Source organism: Lithobates pipiens, unplaced genomic scaffold (assembly GCF_037356315.1).
Source record: "Lithobates pipiens isolate NorthernLeopardFrog02 unplaced genomic scaffold, aLitPip1_a1.2 Scaffold_16, whole genome shotgun sequence".
NCBI classification, from domain to species: Eukaryota; Metazoa; Chordata; class Amphibia; order Anura; family Ranidae; genus Lithobates; species Lithobates pipiens.
Window position 1 is genome coordinate 112,171,599 of NW_027507748.1, and position 18,139 is coordinate 112,189,737.

An 18,139-nucleotide genomic window follows, 5' to 3' on the forward strand; every position below is an offset into this window, starting at 1 on the left:
TAGGTAACAAGGCATTTTACCTTTAGTACTTTTTTCATTCCTCAGGCTCAGACTGGCAGAAATGAAATAGAAAGCAGAACACCCAGTGGTCATGTTAGAATTGCTTTTTATGGGTTTTTTGTCAACTTAAAGTGGAACTCCAAGAATTACAGCTCTTTTAAAATATGTTGGTTTAAAATGGCTTAAATTGATATTAAGGTTACGTTTCCACTAGTGCGACTCCAAAGTCACGCAATTTGGAGTGTGACTTTGATGCAACTTTGAGTGTGACTTTGATCTGACTTTCCATTCTCTTGATCAAAGTTGCATCAAAAGTCGCATCAAAGTAGCACAGGCACCTTTTCAAAGTCACTGCAACTTTAAGTCGCATTGATTGGTGCCATTGAAATCAATGGGCTGTGACTTTTCATGCGACTTTATGTGTCCAAAGTCCCAGGACAAGTTGCACACGTGGAAACTAAGCCTAAACCCTAATTTTTTTTAAGCACTTTTAGCAGCTAATCTAATTATTTAGTATCAGTGGTGGAACTACCAGGGTCGCAAACGCAAAGGTCCTGGCATTCCGCCACTGTGGGGGGGGGGGGCAGGAGGGCAGGAATGCGGCCAATCCATGCTGTAAACTTTTCTCCTGTCCATATGTCCATGACAGGAGAAGAGTGCTATGGCTGTGATGTAGTGTAGGCTCGGAACTGCTGCTACTACTCGGGCGGTCCAATGTTGACAGTGTGGAAGCACCAATCCCCGGCTAGGAAAATAGCAGCAGAGGTGGCTGACCTGAGTGGAGGCAGAAGTGGTGTCTGATCTCAGAGCTATGACTGATATTTAGTATGCCCCCATAGTACATTCAGAGTGCCCACTTAGTAACTCCATAGTGCCCTTTTACATTCTACAGGGTGCCCCTTTACATCCTCCTTGAGAGCGCATTCTGGAGGTACTAGGGGGATACTCTGGAGGATGTAAAGGGGCACTCTGAAGGATCTAAGTTAGCACCGCCAGAGAGCACCCTTAGATCCTCCAAAGTGCCCGCTTTCATCCTCCAAGTGCCATCTAAGGTCCCCGGGCCTGGAGGGGGGGTCAAGGGGGCCTCTCCACCTTGTCCAATCAGAGAATGCTTTGGAGTCATTCAGAAAATTTTAAGCATTTTTTGACAGACATAATAATAATATAAAATGGTGTGCTAATTCAAGAAGCTAAGCAGCAAAATGATTTGAAAACTATTGATTTTTCTGCCTAAAATGACTTTAAGAGCCTAAAAGGACTTTAAGAGCCAGAACCTGACATCTGCTTCTGTCAAAGTGCCTTTCTATGTCACCAGCTTGTGATGGCATGCAGAAAGAAGCTAGACAGCCCCACAAGTTGTAGGAGGACACCCATCTTTAGTCTTTTGACTAGTTGTAAAATTGACCCAAGATTTTCCTTTTTTTCATTTATTTGCAACATCCAAGTCAGTAGTGACACAACAAATGGCTCTGAATCCAAGGAGCACAGAAGAACACTTGCCCTCTAAAGCTGGTCTTACATCTGTAGAATATTTCTTAGGCCCCTTTACACTGGTGCGGTGGGTGCGTCGGCGGTAAAGCACCGCTAATTTCAATTTTGCGGCGATATTCAGCCACTAGCGGGGCACTTTTACCCCCCTCTAGCAGCCGGTTAAAACCGTCGCTTTGCCGGCGGTACAGCCACATTGCCCATTGATTTCAATGGGCAGGATTGGTAGAGGAGCGGTATACACAACGCTCCTTCAGCTCTCCAAAGATGCTGCTAGCAGGACTTTTTTTAGCGTCCTGCCAGCGCACCGCTCCAGTGCGAAAGCACTCTGGGCTTTCCCACTGGAGAGACAGGAACGACTCTTTCAGGGGGCGCTTTGCAAGCGATATTTTTAGCGCTGTAGTGCCTGCAAAGCGCCTCAGTGTGAAAGGGGTCTTATAGAATTGTTGTATCAGTGTGTTTGTTCAATTGTCTAAGCCCTGGTACACACGGTCGGAGAATTCGTCGGAATGTGTCCTATCAGACCGTGTTGTCAGATAATCCGACTGTGTGTGGTATGCATCGGACTGATTCCGTCGGAATATCCGTCGGACTCAATTTTCCAACTTGTTGGAAATATTTTCCGACCAACTGGTTCGATCGGACATACTCCGATCATGTGTAGAGAATTTTGATCAGACCAAGTGCCACGCATGCTCAGATCAAATTCCTACATCAGCTATTGGCTACTAGCCTGAACGTAGTCCCATCGTAACGAAATTACGTCATCACATTCTGAATGATCAGATTTTTCGACAACTTAGTCCGACCGTGTGTATGCAACAGTTTCGGACAAGATCCGACGGGCAAAATTCGACGGACAAAATCCGACGGATTTGGTTGTCGAAATCTCCGACCGTGTGTACAGTGGCTAAGAGTTAAATGGGATAATTCCACAATCGGTTTGGACCAAAGAGAGCAAAAAAAGTTTGTCACTTCTAATGGGAAAACACAAATTTCAAATTGTTGAATTCGCTCCCGGCCAATAGAAATTGTAAGTAGCCCCCCAACCACCCCCCTGAGATGAACACATGCTGCACATCCCACCACCCTGTATGATTCAAGTGCAATACACACTTGCAATACACATGGTTGTATTGCAGCGGTGTGGACTTTTAGGTGTTAAAACAGGCAGTGAGGAGGTGACATTATCTCCTCACTACCTGTCAAACTTCCTCTGAAAAGTGTTCCACCATGGATCACTCTTCAAAGGGCAACACTTGTATAAACAAACCCTAAAACATTTGTTTGTGACATGAAGTATTGAGTGCGTATCGCAATTGTTTTGTGATATAAAATTAGTTCATGATCAGCAAAAAAATGCATCTGAGATGGTAAAATATTTTAGCAAACATCTTGCTCCTAGGTGCAGTATCTCACATGCCTTGAAAACCATAAATATTTCTATAGACTGTGAGACAATATGATAATTGTGAGTCATAAGGGACCTGACAGACACAAAACCACAGCTATGTGTGTCATGCAATGAAGAAAGCAAAGTTTGCCCATATTCTGTCTCTGCATATGTAAAGATCAAGATTGTCCTTCTTATGGTGACATTTAGCTTGTGTCTGAGGTGCAGGTAGGGGAAAACAAAATGACGCACAAAATTTAAACCAAAGCAATGTCAAGCTATGTGACCAGATGAGTAATGGAAAGTCAAAAAAACTTCTACTTAAAACAAAGTATGCTACTTCTGAAACCGTATATATTGTACAAATTCAGTGTAAGGTAAGCATGTGTAGCCATGGTGTTGCAGCTAGTAACAAACAATCCGCCAAATCACCCCACTGCCAGACTTTATACATCATTTCCAGAGACAATGAACAGTCATTTGCGAGTTTTGTTTTTGTTGTTTTATTGGGGGGTACAACTTGGATAGGGATTGGAATATGGGATGCCCATAGGATTTATCATTGTCATCATATTTATAATTTAAGCACAAAAGCACAATGATAGAGCCAGAAGATTGGATGTGCATTAACATTAAATGTAAATCTTATGATGCATCTCCATGCAGACTGTTGCTCCTCCTCTGCTCTCCTCCCACAGACTATTTGCTTCCAAGGATTCCTCATTCAATACCGTGTTGGAGAATGAGGACACCACTTATGACTAAGCTTAGTTCCTTCTACCCACACTGGTTTCCTCCTGCACACACTTTTAGTTACTGAAATGAAGTATGTCACAGCTTCTTCTAATGGGGAATAGGGGCCCACTCTGAATAAATCCCTTCACTGGCTCTGGTTGCTCGCTGCTACTAGGCCTGAGGCCTGCAGAACCTATCCCCGGAGGCTTAGTAGGTTAAAAACATAACTTTAGGTAATGGGCTACTGTTCCCAGCTAGCCCAACTTGCAAATCATGTGCCCTCAGGTCACATCGACTTAACACAGTCTCCACAGTCTCTTCTCTGATTCAGGACTCTCCATCATTAGCCGTGTGTTTGATGAAGACTCTGCTAATGATCGTGTAAAAGCAGAGTTCCCTCACAGACTTCCTGACACCTCCAGCCCACCACTGTGGTAACACTCACCGACCTTCCACAGCCCTGTGTCCTTGATGAGGAACTTGACCGGATCATGTGTTCCGACAGCTTCACCTGCCCCTCTGCTCCAGGAGTTCCCTGCCATCCGACCATGTGGTGGCAGAGACATTGCCAATGACCGTGTAGATGCAGTGCTCCCTCACAGTTCTCCCCGGGCCTCCTCCTGCGATCGGCACCCCCCCCCCCCCCAGATGGGGGTGGCCTCCTGCTGCTGCCTAGCATTCCATTCCTCACTTTACTCAGCCAACTTCTCTCCCCCAGTGGCATATCACCTCAGCTTATGTATGAGGCCCACCCCCTGCCAATACCAGTTGGGGATTGGTAAAGGCTCATACACAAGCTGCCTGCCACTTCAGTTCCAGGCCCAGCCCTTCTTCCAGAATCTTCTCCCTGGAAGCAGGGGAGGCGCCTCAGATCTGAAGTGCAGGTGGTCACACCCACTGCTACTCTGACCACTCCCAGCCCCCAGATCAAAACAGGCAGGCCTAGCTTGCAGCATACGCCTACCAAAATTTGCCTGTGCTGAACAAACCCTAGTAAAGTAACCCTTGCTAGCACCTACCTACTGGTAGAGGGTGCTACACATGTATAGGTGCATATATTTCTACAAGCAGCGGAAAATCAAAAAATGTATGTTATCTACACATAGAATTTTCTTTTGCTCTAGAGCAGGGGTGTCAAACTCAATTTCATTGTGGGCAGCATCAACATTATGATTGTCCTCAAAAGGGCCAGTTGTATCTGTAAGATTAGATGTCCAGTGCATCCCCACCCCTTACATTAGATGTCAAGAGCCACCCCACCATCAGAAGTTGCATCCCCTACTCTCCCTAACGTCACAGTGCATCCCCTATCCTTATGCTGCTGCTGGGAAGAGGCTGGATGCATTGCTTGAAAGCAAATAGTAGGGGTCTGGAGGAGGACCAGAGGAGGGCTGGAGCTCTTCTGCAGCTGCAGGAGAGGTGTGAGGGCCACATGACATGGCCTGGAAGGCCGGATTCGGCCCACGGGCCTTGTGTTTGACACCTGTGCTCTAGAGGGAGTTATCTATAGTTAACACGGGGCTTGGGTCTATATGCCTTCTGTTTTTTCTTTTGATTGATAACACAAACTTTTTCTGTTGTTGTTATATGTATTAAAATACATATTGGCTTAAATTGATGAAGAAATTAATTTTCTTACATTTTTTTTGGGGGGGGGGGGGGGGGGTATTTATCATAGCAAAAAGTAAAAAATAATGTTTTTTTTTTCAAAATTGTCTTTTTTGTTTATAGCAAACAAAAACAAAAAACGCAAAGGTGATCAAATACCACCAAAAGAAAGCTCTATTTGTAGGAAAAAAAGGACATCAATTTTATTTGGGTACAACGTGGCACAACTGCGCAATTGTCAGTTAAATCGACGCAGCGGCGTATCGGAAAAAAGGGCTTGGTCAGTGGGTAAGACCTTCTGGGGCTTAAGTGGTTAAGGATGTGATGGCCAGCTTCCTAGCCCATTCCTAACAACCTGATATTCTTCACACAGAATTTAAATTGGTCGATCATTTTTCAACCGTTTCATTGTCCTCAAAATTTGGAATTCGTTAGAAAACGAATAAACAAAACAAAATTAAAAGATTTTCAACAAAATTCATTACTATTTAATTCGGAGATTCAGATACATCAGGATTTCTGAATAGCCCAAAATTTGCCCAAATTTATATTCGGACCGAAACTAATTGCACATGTCTAATTTAAACTGGAAGTGCAGTTAAGCTTTAAAGCAAACTCTAACATATTGAGCTTGACTTGCTAAAGACAAATAAGCTATTTATTTTTCAAGTTAAAGCAACCCTGTCACTTTGTACACATACATACAAATGCAAACACATGCAGGACACACTTGAGTATGTAAACATTGATTGCCCAATACATATTGGGTATCACCATGCACACCAGTGTGAGATAAATAGTTCTAGGTCCTTTATCTACAGTTAACTCCAACTGATGAACTGTAGAGACATTAAGTATTGTCAATAAATAATTTGAGGTTCCATAAATCTTTGCCTTCACAAACACACATAGATTTGAGCTTAGCCTATTTGGTATTCATTTACTCAACACACAAAAAGGCATTATATGGTGTGTGTCTGCACCAAAATTAATTTACTGAAATATAGATCTAATAAACAGATATGAAAATATCATGTCAGGAAAAAACATTGCCACTTCCATCTTTTTATTTTACAAGGTCACTGTTTTCAAAAATTGTTAACATTTTGAGGTGTCTACCGTCAGTAGATTTCTAGATAAAAATGCAGATTTTAAAATGTGTGAAAACAATTACATTATTGCTCCGGAGGCAAAATGGTTAATGATGGTGTCATGATAACATTTATGGTAAGGCCACTTTCACACGGAGGCGCTTTGCAGGCGTTTTAGCACTAAAAATAGCGCCTATAGAGCACCTCTCCTGTCACTCCAGTGTGAAAGCCCGAGTGCTTTCACACTGGAGACATTAGAAAAAGTCCTACAAGCAGCATCTTTGGTGCGGTTTCAGGTGCGGACTGACCATTGGGCCACTCGGCCACTGCCTGAGGGCCCCGTGCCACTAGAGTGCCCCAACAGGGTTGCCAGCCTCAGTAAAGCCAGGGAAAGTATGTAAAAATCTGTTTACATCTGTCTCTGAAATGTGTTGTCAGTCCGCCCCTGGCGGTTTAGGAGCGGTGTATACATCGCTCCTCTACCACCCCTGCCCTTTGAAATTAATGGGCAGCGCTGCTGAAGCGCCTGCAGAGTGCTTCGGCAGTATGCTTCGGCAGTGGTGCTACACGGGAGCTGTTAATCCCTTCTTCACTTAGTGTGCAACAAACACCTTTTGAAATCCAGATATTAGGCTACTTTCACACTGGGGCAGTGAGGGCGTCGGCGGTAAAGCGCTGCTAGCTTTGGCGGCACTTTACTGTAGTTTTAGGAGCACCTTTTGGCCGATGGTGGGGGGCTTTTAGATGATCACCTCTTTAGGTGTTTGTTGCACACAAAGTGAATTAATAATCTCCCTGGCTATTGAGGCTATTGAGGAATATTTTTATACAAGGAATTTAGCTTTAAAGAGAAACTGTAGTAATACAAATTTGTTTGGAATAAACATTCCTTTCAGTAGCCATCTACTTCCAGACACACAAAAAAATTGGACCTTAGTGATCAGGGGATGCAAAGTGGGAGGGCTAGAGAAATTAGGAGAGGAAGCTGATGACGTCAATCTCACAAGATACATCTGCAAGACAGCCAACCTGGTATAAGCTGATATTTCTCTGGGGCCTAACCAAAGTCAAAGGTGCATTCTGTGATTCTTACTAACCCCAGGCATCAACTACTCTACTGGGATATATCATATTTCTGTATTTCTGTATTTCAATTCCCTTTTAGTTTCATAAATCCAAATGTTCATAACATATCTTTTCTATTTTTATTTGCACGTAGGTGTAGACCAATACCCTTTGCCTATCCACACTAATTATACAGCACATACCTCTTTTAGGCTTTATACCTCTAAAGCAGCCATCTTTCTAAGGTATTAATCTATGAAACATTAAAACTCTTTATATTGTTTAGGATTATCTGAGCATAATTTCAATTGCTTTGTTGTAATTTTTAATCAACATTAAATGCTTGCCGCCCACCCGCTGTCATATGACGGCCAGGTGGCGCGCCTCTCGTTCTGGGAGGGCATCATATGACGCCTTTGCCTTCTCGGTCCACTAGGGGGCGGGCTTGCAATAGTGCAAGCCCACCGTGTCACTGGGGACTCGATGCACGTGCCCGGCAGCCGCGATGTCCACCGGGCACCCGCAAGTGCCCAGTAACACAGCAGGACCGTCGATCTGTGTGTGTAAACACACAGATCCACAGTCCTGTCAGAGTAGAGGAGATCGATGGTGTGTTCCTTGTACAGAGGAACACCGATCGGTCTCCTCCCCTTGTGAATCCCCTTCCCCTATAGTTAGAATTACTCCCTAGGAACATAATTAACCCCTCAATCAACCCCTAGTGTTAACCCCTTCCCTGCCAGTCACATTTATACAGTAACCAATGCATTTTTATAGCACTGATCGCTGTATAAATGTGAATGGTCCAAAAAATGTGTTAAAAGTGTCCAATATGTCCGCCGCAATATCACAGTCATGATAAAAATCGCAGATCGCCACCATTACTAGTAAAAAAAAAATTATAATAAAAATGCTATAAATCTATCCTCTATTTTTTATATGCTATAACTTTTGCGCAAACCAATCAATATATGCTTATTGTGATTTTTTTACCAAAAATATGTAGAAGAATACATATCGGCCTAATCTGAGGAAAAAAAATGTTTAAAAAAAAAATTGGATATTTATTATAGCAAAAAGTAAAAAAAGATTGCGTTTTTTCCAAACTTGTCACTTTTCTTTTGTTTATAGCGCAAAAAATAAAAACCGCAGAGGTGATCAAATACCACCAGAGGAAAGGAAAAAATTATAACAATTTCATCTGGGTACAGTGTTGCATGACCACGCAATTGTCATTCAAAATGTGACAGCAATGAAAGCTGAAAAATTGCTTGGGCAGGAAGGGGGTGAAAATGCACTGTATTGAGATGGTTAAAGTAGAACTACGCGCAAAACTTATTTTTTTCATTATGGATAGCGTAAGGAAGGTACTGTTGGTTAATTTTTTTTGCCACCGTCACTTCCTGTCCCATAGACAAAACAGGAAGTGAAGGGAAATCCGTGCAAAAAAGGGAATCCCTTGGGGACCCCCGGGCTACCAGAACAAGTTTTCCCCTCTATTACTTTTCTTGAGACAGCCCAATTTGAGGTTTTATTTTACTTTCATTTTTAATGATAATGGTAAACAGGACAAATATAAAAGATGCATCTTTCTAATCGGGGCACAGACAGCAATAAATTGACAGGTGTTCTAATCTATATCCACTCAATCTAAAACCAAGGAAAAAGTTTTGCCTTTAGTTATGCTTGAACTATTTCTAATCCTTATCCTTATCCTTAATCTAATGCTGCTAACGCAAGTTAATAGGTAGGAAGGTATATTATATTTATTTGTTTTAAATTTATTTATTTTTTCTTCAGTTGATTCCTGATTTCTGGCCTAGGCCACAATGATGATGTACATTCAACAAATCTTGAATGGGCTTTTTTTTTCTTTCAACTGGAGGAGGGGCTTTCTCATCTAAGCACACCCTTCTGCCTGCATGCTGGAGCTAAAGGCAGATGGATTCCAGGAAGTAAATGCTATATAGATCATCTCCGCTTACGAAGATGGCTGCAACTTGAAATGCTAGTAAGGTTTTTTTAAAGTGATTTCGCAATAAAATAAAACATAGACACATGGATGGATGGATAGGGGCGTTTGCTTTGAATATTAAAAATGAATTATATGGTATTTTCAGTTTGTGGTGCTCAGATACAGTTTAGTTCTGCTTTTCGTTTAATTTTTGCAGCTGACTAGGATAGCAACAAATATTTTAATGGCTTTCGAACAGTGTAAATATCAAGAATTGTCAAGAATTATATATCAATAGCACTTACCCTTTCTCTGAATTTTCCTTGTACTGCATCACACTTTGTCCAAAGAGGGACTTTTGTCTCGCATTAAAACTCCAAGTCTTTCCTGTGTCAATATTGAAACATCCAGAAGGGACCAGAACTGCAAAATTTATAAGAAGAGATAGTTCAAGAAGATCTCTATGCACATGAATTCATATGGCTTGTTTCCATTTGCTCAAATGTCCCTATCTTAGGAACATTTAAAGGAAACTTGTAAATACAAAAACAATATGTAGTTGTGCTGCCTAAAGGCTTGCGCTACCTAAATAATATAAAAATTAAACAGTCAATCCTCATTCCATGATAATAATTGCCATATCATAATGTGAATAAAAAATGCCCGAAATTATTATAACTTTAATTAGTGTTTTTCAGCCTTTTTTCTGTCAAGGCACCCTTTAAAATTGTGGACAGTCTCAAGGAACCCTATTATAAAATGTAAAAAACGTTTCTAATAGTTTTACATAATGCAGCAGCATCGACACATATAGGACACCCAATGTTAGAGGTGATTTATTCTTCCAAAGCAAATACACTTTTGCACACTAGTATTGACTAGTATTCCAGTGTTTTTCCTCTCCCTCAGTTTCTCTTCATCAATCAGCTTATGTAACCCAAGTGTTGACGGAGAGGGCAGGGGAGGGTCAAACAAAGATGCCGTGCAGGCAATCAAAACCCTTCTTTTCAACACTTATGACATCACTGGTTGTTAGGATGCCGGTGGCTGAAAGGTTGAAATATTGTACAATAAAAACTTGTGCCTTTGTGTAACTAAAAGACATGTTTGATCCACCCGCTGACTTGTATACATTTTTGGGCAATTTTTACACATTTTTCTAAGGCACCTCTGAAGAAACCTTAAGGCACCCTGGTTGAAAAAGGTTGACTTAGATGAATCTGTGAAGATTATAATAGTATCAATAGTAAACTGTCCCAAGGGTGAAAGAAAAGATCCAAAAAGTCCAAACAAAAGTGTTCTAATAGTGCATCTTCAAGAAGTATTCGTTGAATCCACTCAATGCTCCACCACACATTATGCAGTGGTCCGCCACCTAGTGAAGAGCACGCTCAACTTGTTATTAGACCCATAAATTATAGGTCAATCTTGCATATACAAGAATAGCCTTGATACAATCTCGCACACCAGGTAATGATCCTCCATATGAGTCCTCCTTAACAATGTAACTTCCTAAGAAGGGGAAACTCAACATAGCTCTCAAGAAAGAGGTAATAGCCACCAATAGTGTAGTATGTTTGTTAACATAGATAAGTACACCAACCCAGCTTCCAGTAATGTACTCACATTGATTATGTAAAAAACGAGCATAAAAGGCTATGAAGCATAGACATAAAGGAGCAGTAGCTCACAATGGATTCCGACACTAATGCTGCTTGGCTCCGCCGCAACGTGTTACGCCACCCTCCCATGTGGCTTTGTCAGGAAGGAAACTTGTACTGCAGGAAATATTTGGAATATCATTCCTAGGCTCTTTCTGAAAATTTTACTTCCATGGTTGTTAACAGCTGAACAAATTGCTGCATATTTTGTAAACCAGAATCAGATTTCCTCATCTATATCAATGTTCTATATCAGTTACTCACAATTTTAGGAGAAGAGGTTAGCAATGGCAGCTTTGACATCACCAAGTACAAGACTGAATGTAGAAACCCATAAAATTGTAATTACAGTAACTATAATAACAGGTTTGTCCGGCCCTGAGAGTTAGTTTTGGCTAAAATGCACAAATCAAATCAGGTAATTTGCTCTGCAGTTCATCCATTCCAAACATATCTTATCTTTTTTTTCAACTAATGCAAGGCATTCTGTGATTGGAGGAGGTGTAGATAAATGTCAAAACCTCTCCTCCTCCATTAAAAACAATGCAAGACATTTTTGAAAAATGGATGAGCTGCAGAGTGAGTGACCTGCTTTGATCTATGTACTCCAGTCAGAACTGTAAGTTTTAGCGGCAGACATTCAGCGCTGACAGTATTTCTGTTACAATGTGCAATGGACAGCAGCTGCAGTCCAATGCACACACTACATTAAAGTGGTTGTAAAACTAGAAGTTTTTTTTTATCCTAATGCATTCTCTACATTAAGGTAAAACATTAAGTGTTCTGCTTCCTCCCCCCCCAGCCCCCCCCCCCTTATCACCTGAGCCTGATCTTGATCCAGTGCTTTGCATGAGACCAGTGTCTCTCTCTGCTCTTTCTCTCCTAATAGGCTCAGAGATAGCAGCAGGAGCCATTGGTTCATGCTGCTGTCAATCACAGCCTGTAAGAAAGCGGGGGGGGGGCATGTTCTGCATGTCAAGCAGCTTGCTGTAGGGGCATTCAGTAGGGGGTTTGAGCCAGGAGCGCTGGCAGGGGACTCCATAAGAGGAGGATTGGGGTCGCTCCGTGCAAAACTATTGCACAATTGCAGGTAACGCGTTTGTTATTTAAACAAAATTAAAACTGTAGGTTTACAATCACTTTAATTGTCATTAACTATTACAGTGCAAATTGGCAAAAAAAATTTGGGGAAGAGATGGAGCATGTTACACGCTAAATATGGGTGTAACATGTAATATGCTCCAAAAAAAAAATCTATCTTTTAAGTGAAAGCACTTATTGCCATTTTTGTTTCTTCTTGCAGCTCAGTACTTCTGAACTCTTGCAGCCTCGTTGATGCCATTTTCTGTCTACATACATGCACTCACTCCAGAGATGGTTTGACAATTCTCATGATGGGTTTCCTGATGGAGACAACAGTGGACCATGCCAGTGTAATGTGTGCTGGCACATTCACTTATAGTTTCCACTGGAAGAGTTTGTGACAGAATGATAACACATACGTACAATTAGGAGACAGGACAAAGTGTTGCTACTACTTGTTCCTGATACCATTCATAATAAACACATAAAATATAGTATAGTGCAATAGACAATAATAGACAATAGACAATAATTAAAAAAATAAATCCCAATATACCACACTGTGAAATGAAAACGTGAATAAAACACAAATTGATAAAACTGCAATTTCCAAGGATGGTGAATACCCTCTGTAGAGTATGTGCTTAGATGACCAGTGCACTTATAAATAGTGAGGAAAACCCCTAAGGGAATAGGTTCAAATGTCTGGTGCACAATATATTTTAGAAACTTTCAGCATATATTGTCTGTATTTAATAAAGTTCTTAATTGCATTCTTCTCCCGTGATCAACTATGTGTGCTTAAATAGCAACACCCCTTGATAGTCTCCACCAATAACACTATGCGTTCACCTCTCCAATTGACCTACATAGAATAGGTCCCAAAGCCCTTTCCACACCAGGGTCTTATCCACTGGTTTTGAATCTCTCCAAATTTACCAACAACTCTCCTCCAACCAAGAATCTTCAGTATTTCAGCCCCAGCTCTCCAGTCTATCAGCCTCCAGCTTTTCTGTGTTCAGATGCTAACTAACCTAGCTAACCTGTGTAAGAAAGATATATATACTTACGGTACCTATTTTTAGGCCACTTCACTCTGGTCATGGGATCTTTTTTGTGTCAGCCAGAGCCAGCTGCAGTGGAGAGGAAAGAGCGCTCCAACAATGGCCAGCAAAGCCTGGAGCAGTGATGTCATCCATAGGCTTCAATTGGCCATGTGCTGTCGGTGTACCATCCTCTCCCCTGCAATCGGGGTAGCTGGCATGGAGTACTGGATGATGTTACCGGACTGGAATGGCCTGAAAGTATATTCATCTTTCTTACACGGGTTAGTTAGCATAGATGTTAGTATGGGGGAGGGAACCTTTTTAAGGCTAGTTAGGGGTAAGCTGGCATTCCACTTTAATGACAGAGACACCAGGTGTTATTTTATAGAAAGTTCAGATTTTGAAATACTTAAACATTTCTTTTGAAATGACAAACATATTAAAGCCGATATAAGATTTTAGCGGCAGCTACTTTAAACATTTTATTCATTTGACAATAAAAGACATCTTGTGAAGTGCAGTTTAGAGCGACAGGCACCTACCACAAGAGGTTGCTGCAAGAACCATCAGGAAACTGAAAGCCCCATGTGGTTCCTTAGCAACTGGTTGGGGAGCACTGCACTTGCTGTATAATGTACTTGCTGTATTTTAAATTGAGCAGTATACTAACTGGTTCTTACAAGCTAAACAAATTTCTACTGCTTCATCAAGCACCCATATTCGATATACTGTATATATTGCACGAGAAATCTTTGAATGTTGAACTCAGCCTGAAATAAATAAGCATTCCTGGGGTATTTGTGATGCGATAGTTTTTTAAGTTTCCAATAGAATACAGTCATATGGTACTGGTACACAAGTGCAACAAGTATAAATGAACTATGTTGGACAAAAAGAAACTTAAGGGCCAAAAGAAAATTTTGTTTACAAAGCGATTAAAAAAAAATAGTAGGCAGTCAGCCATTAGGCCCCTTTCACACATGCAGACATTATGTCCGTATTTCATCCATCCGTTTGCGGATGAAATACGGACATACATGCATTCCTATGGGATAGCGGGTGTCTGCGGATGAACAGCCGCAGACACCTGATATCGTCTGCCTCCACAATTGTCCGATTCTGCAGATGGAGGAAAATCCTATTTTTCTATCCGTCTGCAGAGCGGATTGGATGAACACGGACAGACGGTCCATGCTCATCCGATCCCCCATAGAGCAGAGCAGAGAGCTGACAGGGCGGTCCCGGCATAGTGTGCCGGGACCACCCTGTTATCCACCGGCTCAGCGGGAACAACGGCGCGATCCCCGCTGAGCAAGCGGATCATCACGGGGCGGATCATTACTGATCTGTCCCGTGTGAAAGGGGGTCCCCGGGGCATGACCAGTCCAGCACCACAGGCCATCAGCTACAGAAAGCAGCCGCAGTCGGTGTTTCTCTCCTTCTTCATGCTTAGCCAACACCTGGCTACATATATTTATTTTATTGTTTTTGTATTATTCAGGTGATGTGTATTTGAGATCACAAGTTTTTGTCTTATGCTGATAATTTCAAGGGAAAGCACAACACAGATTTATCATCAGATTTACTACCTTGTATTTAGGTATAAGTGAATGCAGTCTCCCCATCATTATATTTATTCAAGGTTTGATCTCACATCACTGAGCACAGATTTTCACAATATTTACTGTACTTCCCAATAGTTTGAATTGAACCTTTAGAAGGTCAGACGACTTCATATTCAAGAGCTCGTATTTGGCGCAGGGGGGAGGGGACCTGGTCCCAAATAATTTGGTCAATATAAGTGGCAGCTTGTGCTAAATATTTAGGGGGGGGGGGGGGGTGATGGTAAACTAAGGGAGTCCTAAGACCGGTCTCAGGACAGGACCCGCTTCTTGATTGGCCAGGAGGAGAATCAGGTAGACAATAGCGAATATTAGTTCGCTCTGCACCCCGAGCCCACCCTTTTTTAGGCCAATTAGAGCCTCAGGCTCTAATCATGTGCTTTAAATAAGAAAAAACACAGTTGGAATCCAAGTGCCCAGGACCCTGCATGGAGATTAGGGACCGGGTGCAGGGATTAGGGGGGAGGCGCCCCTGCGCCCCGTATTCACGGGCTGCAACTGGTCAATATACGAAACACTTCCATACAGAACTGGTGAACCACAGGGCTCATCAGTTAATAAGGGATCATCACAGTAAATAAGTCACATGGAATTGGACCTTTAGAACATAGGTGGCAAACACAAGGCCCGCGGGCCAAATTCGGCCCGCCAGGCCTTGTCATGTGGCCCACGCATCGCCCACCAGTTTGCCACCTCTTTTTGTTTGAAAATCAATTCTTTCACACTGTGCATCGCATATTCCTGAAAACTGCGCCCATGGATATTAGACCTAGAAGCGGGGAAGTGATACCAGAATCCTAGTTTTGTAAATGTCTTGATCATGCACATAAAAGTGAATCCAAGATACCAGCTACGGGGGGGGGGGGGGGTGAGGGAGAGCCAGGAGAACACACAGGGGTGGCAGGGCAGCATATAGAAAAGCTGATCCCCTCCATTTTCCTCCTGCAGCGTCTGAATGGCTGTGGGAAGGAGAGTAGGAGAAGCAGATTTTCAGTGGCTGCAGGAGGAAAATGGGGGGCATCGGTTCCTCTATATGCCACCGCCCCTCCCATCCAAGTGTGCAGGTAACCTGCATGTGTCCTCTGGAGCATTGGGCTGGGTTGAAATTGCGACCCCAATAGGTACGCCCTGAATCAGAACATTTCAATGCCAGGAAGTTTCTGATCCTTTTGCAAGGTTTAACTCTGTTAGCTGCGATCAACTTATGTCTTTTAGCTGAAAATCAACTTAAAGCGGGGTTCCACCCTTAAGTGGAACTTCCGCTGATCGGAACCCTCCCCCCCTCCGGTGTCACAATTGGCACCTTTCAGGGGGGAGGGGGGTGCAGATACCTGTCTGCAGATACCTGTCAAAGACAGGTATTTACACCCACTTCCGGGCATAGACTCCCACGGGAGTCTATGCCTCTTTTTGTCCCTGCGTGCTGTCTGCTGGGACACACACGAGTCCCAGAGACAGCGCGGAAAAATTCCTATTGCGCTGCGCGACTCGCGCATGCGCAGTAGGGAAACGGGAAGTGAAGCCGCTTCGCTTCACTTCCTGATTCCCTCACCTAGAATGGTGGCGGCAGCATCCGAGAGCCGATCGATCGATCGGCCTCGGCTGCCGGCATCGCTGGACCCCGGGACAGGTGAGTGTCCATTTATTAAAATGCAGCAGCTGCAGTATTTGTAGCTGCTGGCTTTTAATATTTTTTTCCACAGTGCAGTCCCGCTTTAAGCACCTCTCAGAGTCGGGGGCCCTGAAGTTGGCTCAAATTTAATAGGCAGGCAGGAAGGTAGGATTGTAAGTGAAAGCTATCAGGAGTTTACCTAGGGACTGCAAACACTCATAGTATTTAAATGCAAACCAGACCTGCATGGTATGCTTTGGAATAGGATTGAAAAAAGGTTGGCCCGTAAGATTAACCCATGAGGGGCTGTGTATATGGATAAGATCACATTCTGTAGCTTCTGGCACCACTCCTTGGCAGCATGCAGGAATTAAGTTAAGCTGAATAGTCTGATAAAATTTGATTAGAAGTAGAACTATAGGCAACATTTTTTTTTTTTCATTTTGGATAGAGCAAGGGACAGTTATAACCCCTATAGAATTTTTTTTGTAATGTGTGTCCCATTGCAGGGATTTTCCTTCACTTCCTGACCTGTAGCCAAACAGGATGCAAGAAGAAACCCCTGTAAATTAAGGAAATTCCTTGGGGACCCCCAAGTCACCAGAACTAGTGTCCCCGTTGGAAGATTTCCCTTCTATTACTTTTCTGGGGACAACCCCCCATTTTTAAACATGACAAATAGAGAGGCTGAATCTCCTTAACCACTTGCCGACTGTGTCGCGTACATTTACTCCGGCACTGCTGTGAGAAATCCCATACCTGTACAGGGCGCGCTCTGACTGCCAGGGGGCATGCCCACGACTATCGTATTTGTTTCAGAACCAATCAATCTTTTCACATCCAGGCCAATGATTTATGGGTGAATCTGCTGATTGGTTCTGGCAAATGAAATCCTTCCCCTGCCTGTAAGTGTGAACACAGGCAGGGTAAGTGATGTCATCTCCCCTCGTGGAACACTTTTCGTTCCAGAGAGAGGAGAGAGAACTTCTCACAGTAAGTTGCACCAACACTACACTAACTCCAGTACACTTAGGTGGACTTGTCAACCCCCGATCGCCCCCCGGTTAACCCCTTTACCCCTGTGTCACACAGTGCAGTTGTCAGATTTTTCACTGATCACTGTACTGGTATCATTTGTGACACTAATCAGTGTTAGGACAGTTATTGGTAGGCCCAGGTAGCATTAGGGTACCTCCCTAACCCCCCCTAATAAAGGTTTAACCCCTTGATCACCCCCCGTCACCAGTGATCACCTTATTAGTTACGGGTGAAGCTGGTTAGTTATTTTTTATAGCGTCAGAGTACCTGCCATATATTACCTAATAAAAAGTTTAACCTGATCACCCGGCGAGTGACATCAGTTAGGTTTTAGCGTCAGTTAGGGTCTGCGTCACTCCAGGCAGCGTCAGATTAGTGCCAGTAACACTAATACCCACAATTGCACTATACACCTCCCTTAGTAGTATAGCGTCTGAACGGAGTGATATCTTTGATCTTATCAGATCTATACTAGCGTCCCTAGTAGTTTAGGGTTCCCAAAAATGCAGTGTTAGCGAGATCAGCCCAGATACCTGCTAGCACCTGCATTTAGCCCCTCTGCCCAGCCAAGCCCACCTAAGTGCAGTATCAATCGATCACTGTCACTTACAAAACACTAAACAAATAACAGCAGCATTTACAGAGTCAGGCCTGATCTCTGAAAACGCTAACAGTTTCTTTGGTAGCATTTGAAGCAGTCACTGACAGTCAGGTGCTCTTTTTTCCTTTGAGTCTTACTAGTT

General features: G+C 42.9%; 1 protein-coding gene across 1 annotated transcript in view; it reads right to left on the reverse strand.

The window, feature by feature from the left end:
- Window positions 1-18,139, reverse strand: part of ITGAE (integrin subunit alpha E) — a 162,415-nt gene that overhangs the window by 136,359 nt on the left and 7,917 nt on the right. Inside the window, exon 2 of the mRNA XM_077480274.1 lies at window positions 9,640-9,757. Within this exon, the coding sequence (XP_077336400.1) occupies window positions 9,640-9,757 (118 nt within the window). The remainder of the gene's footprint in view (window positions 1-9,639; window positions 9,758-18,139) is intronic.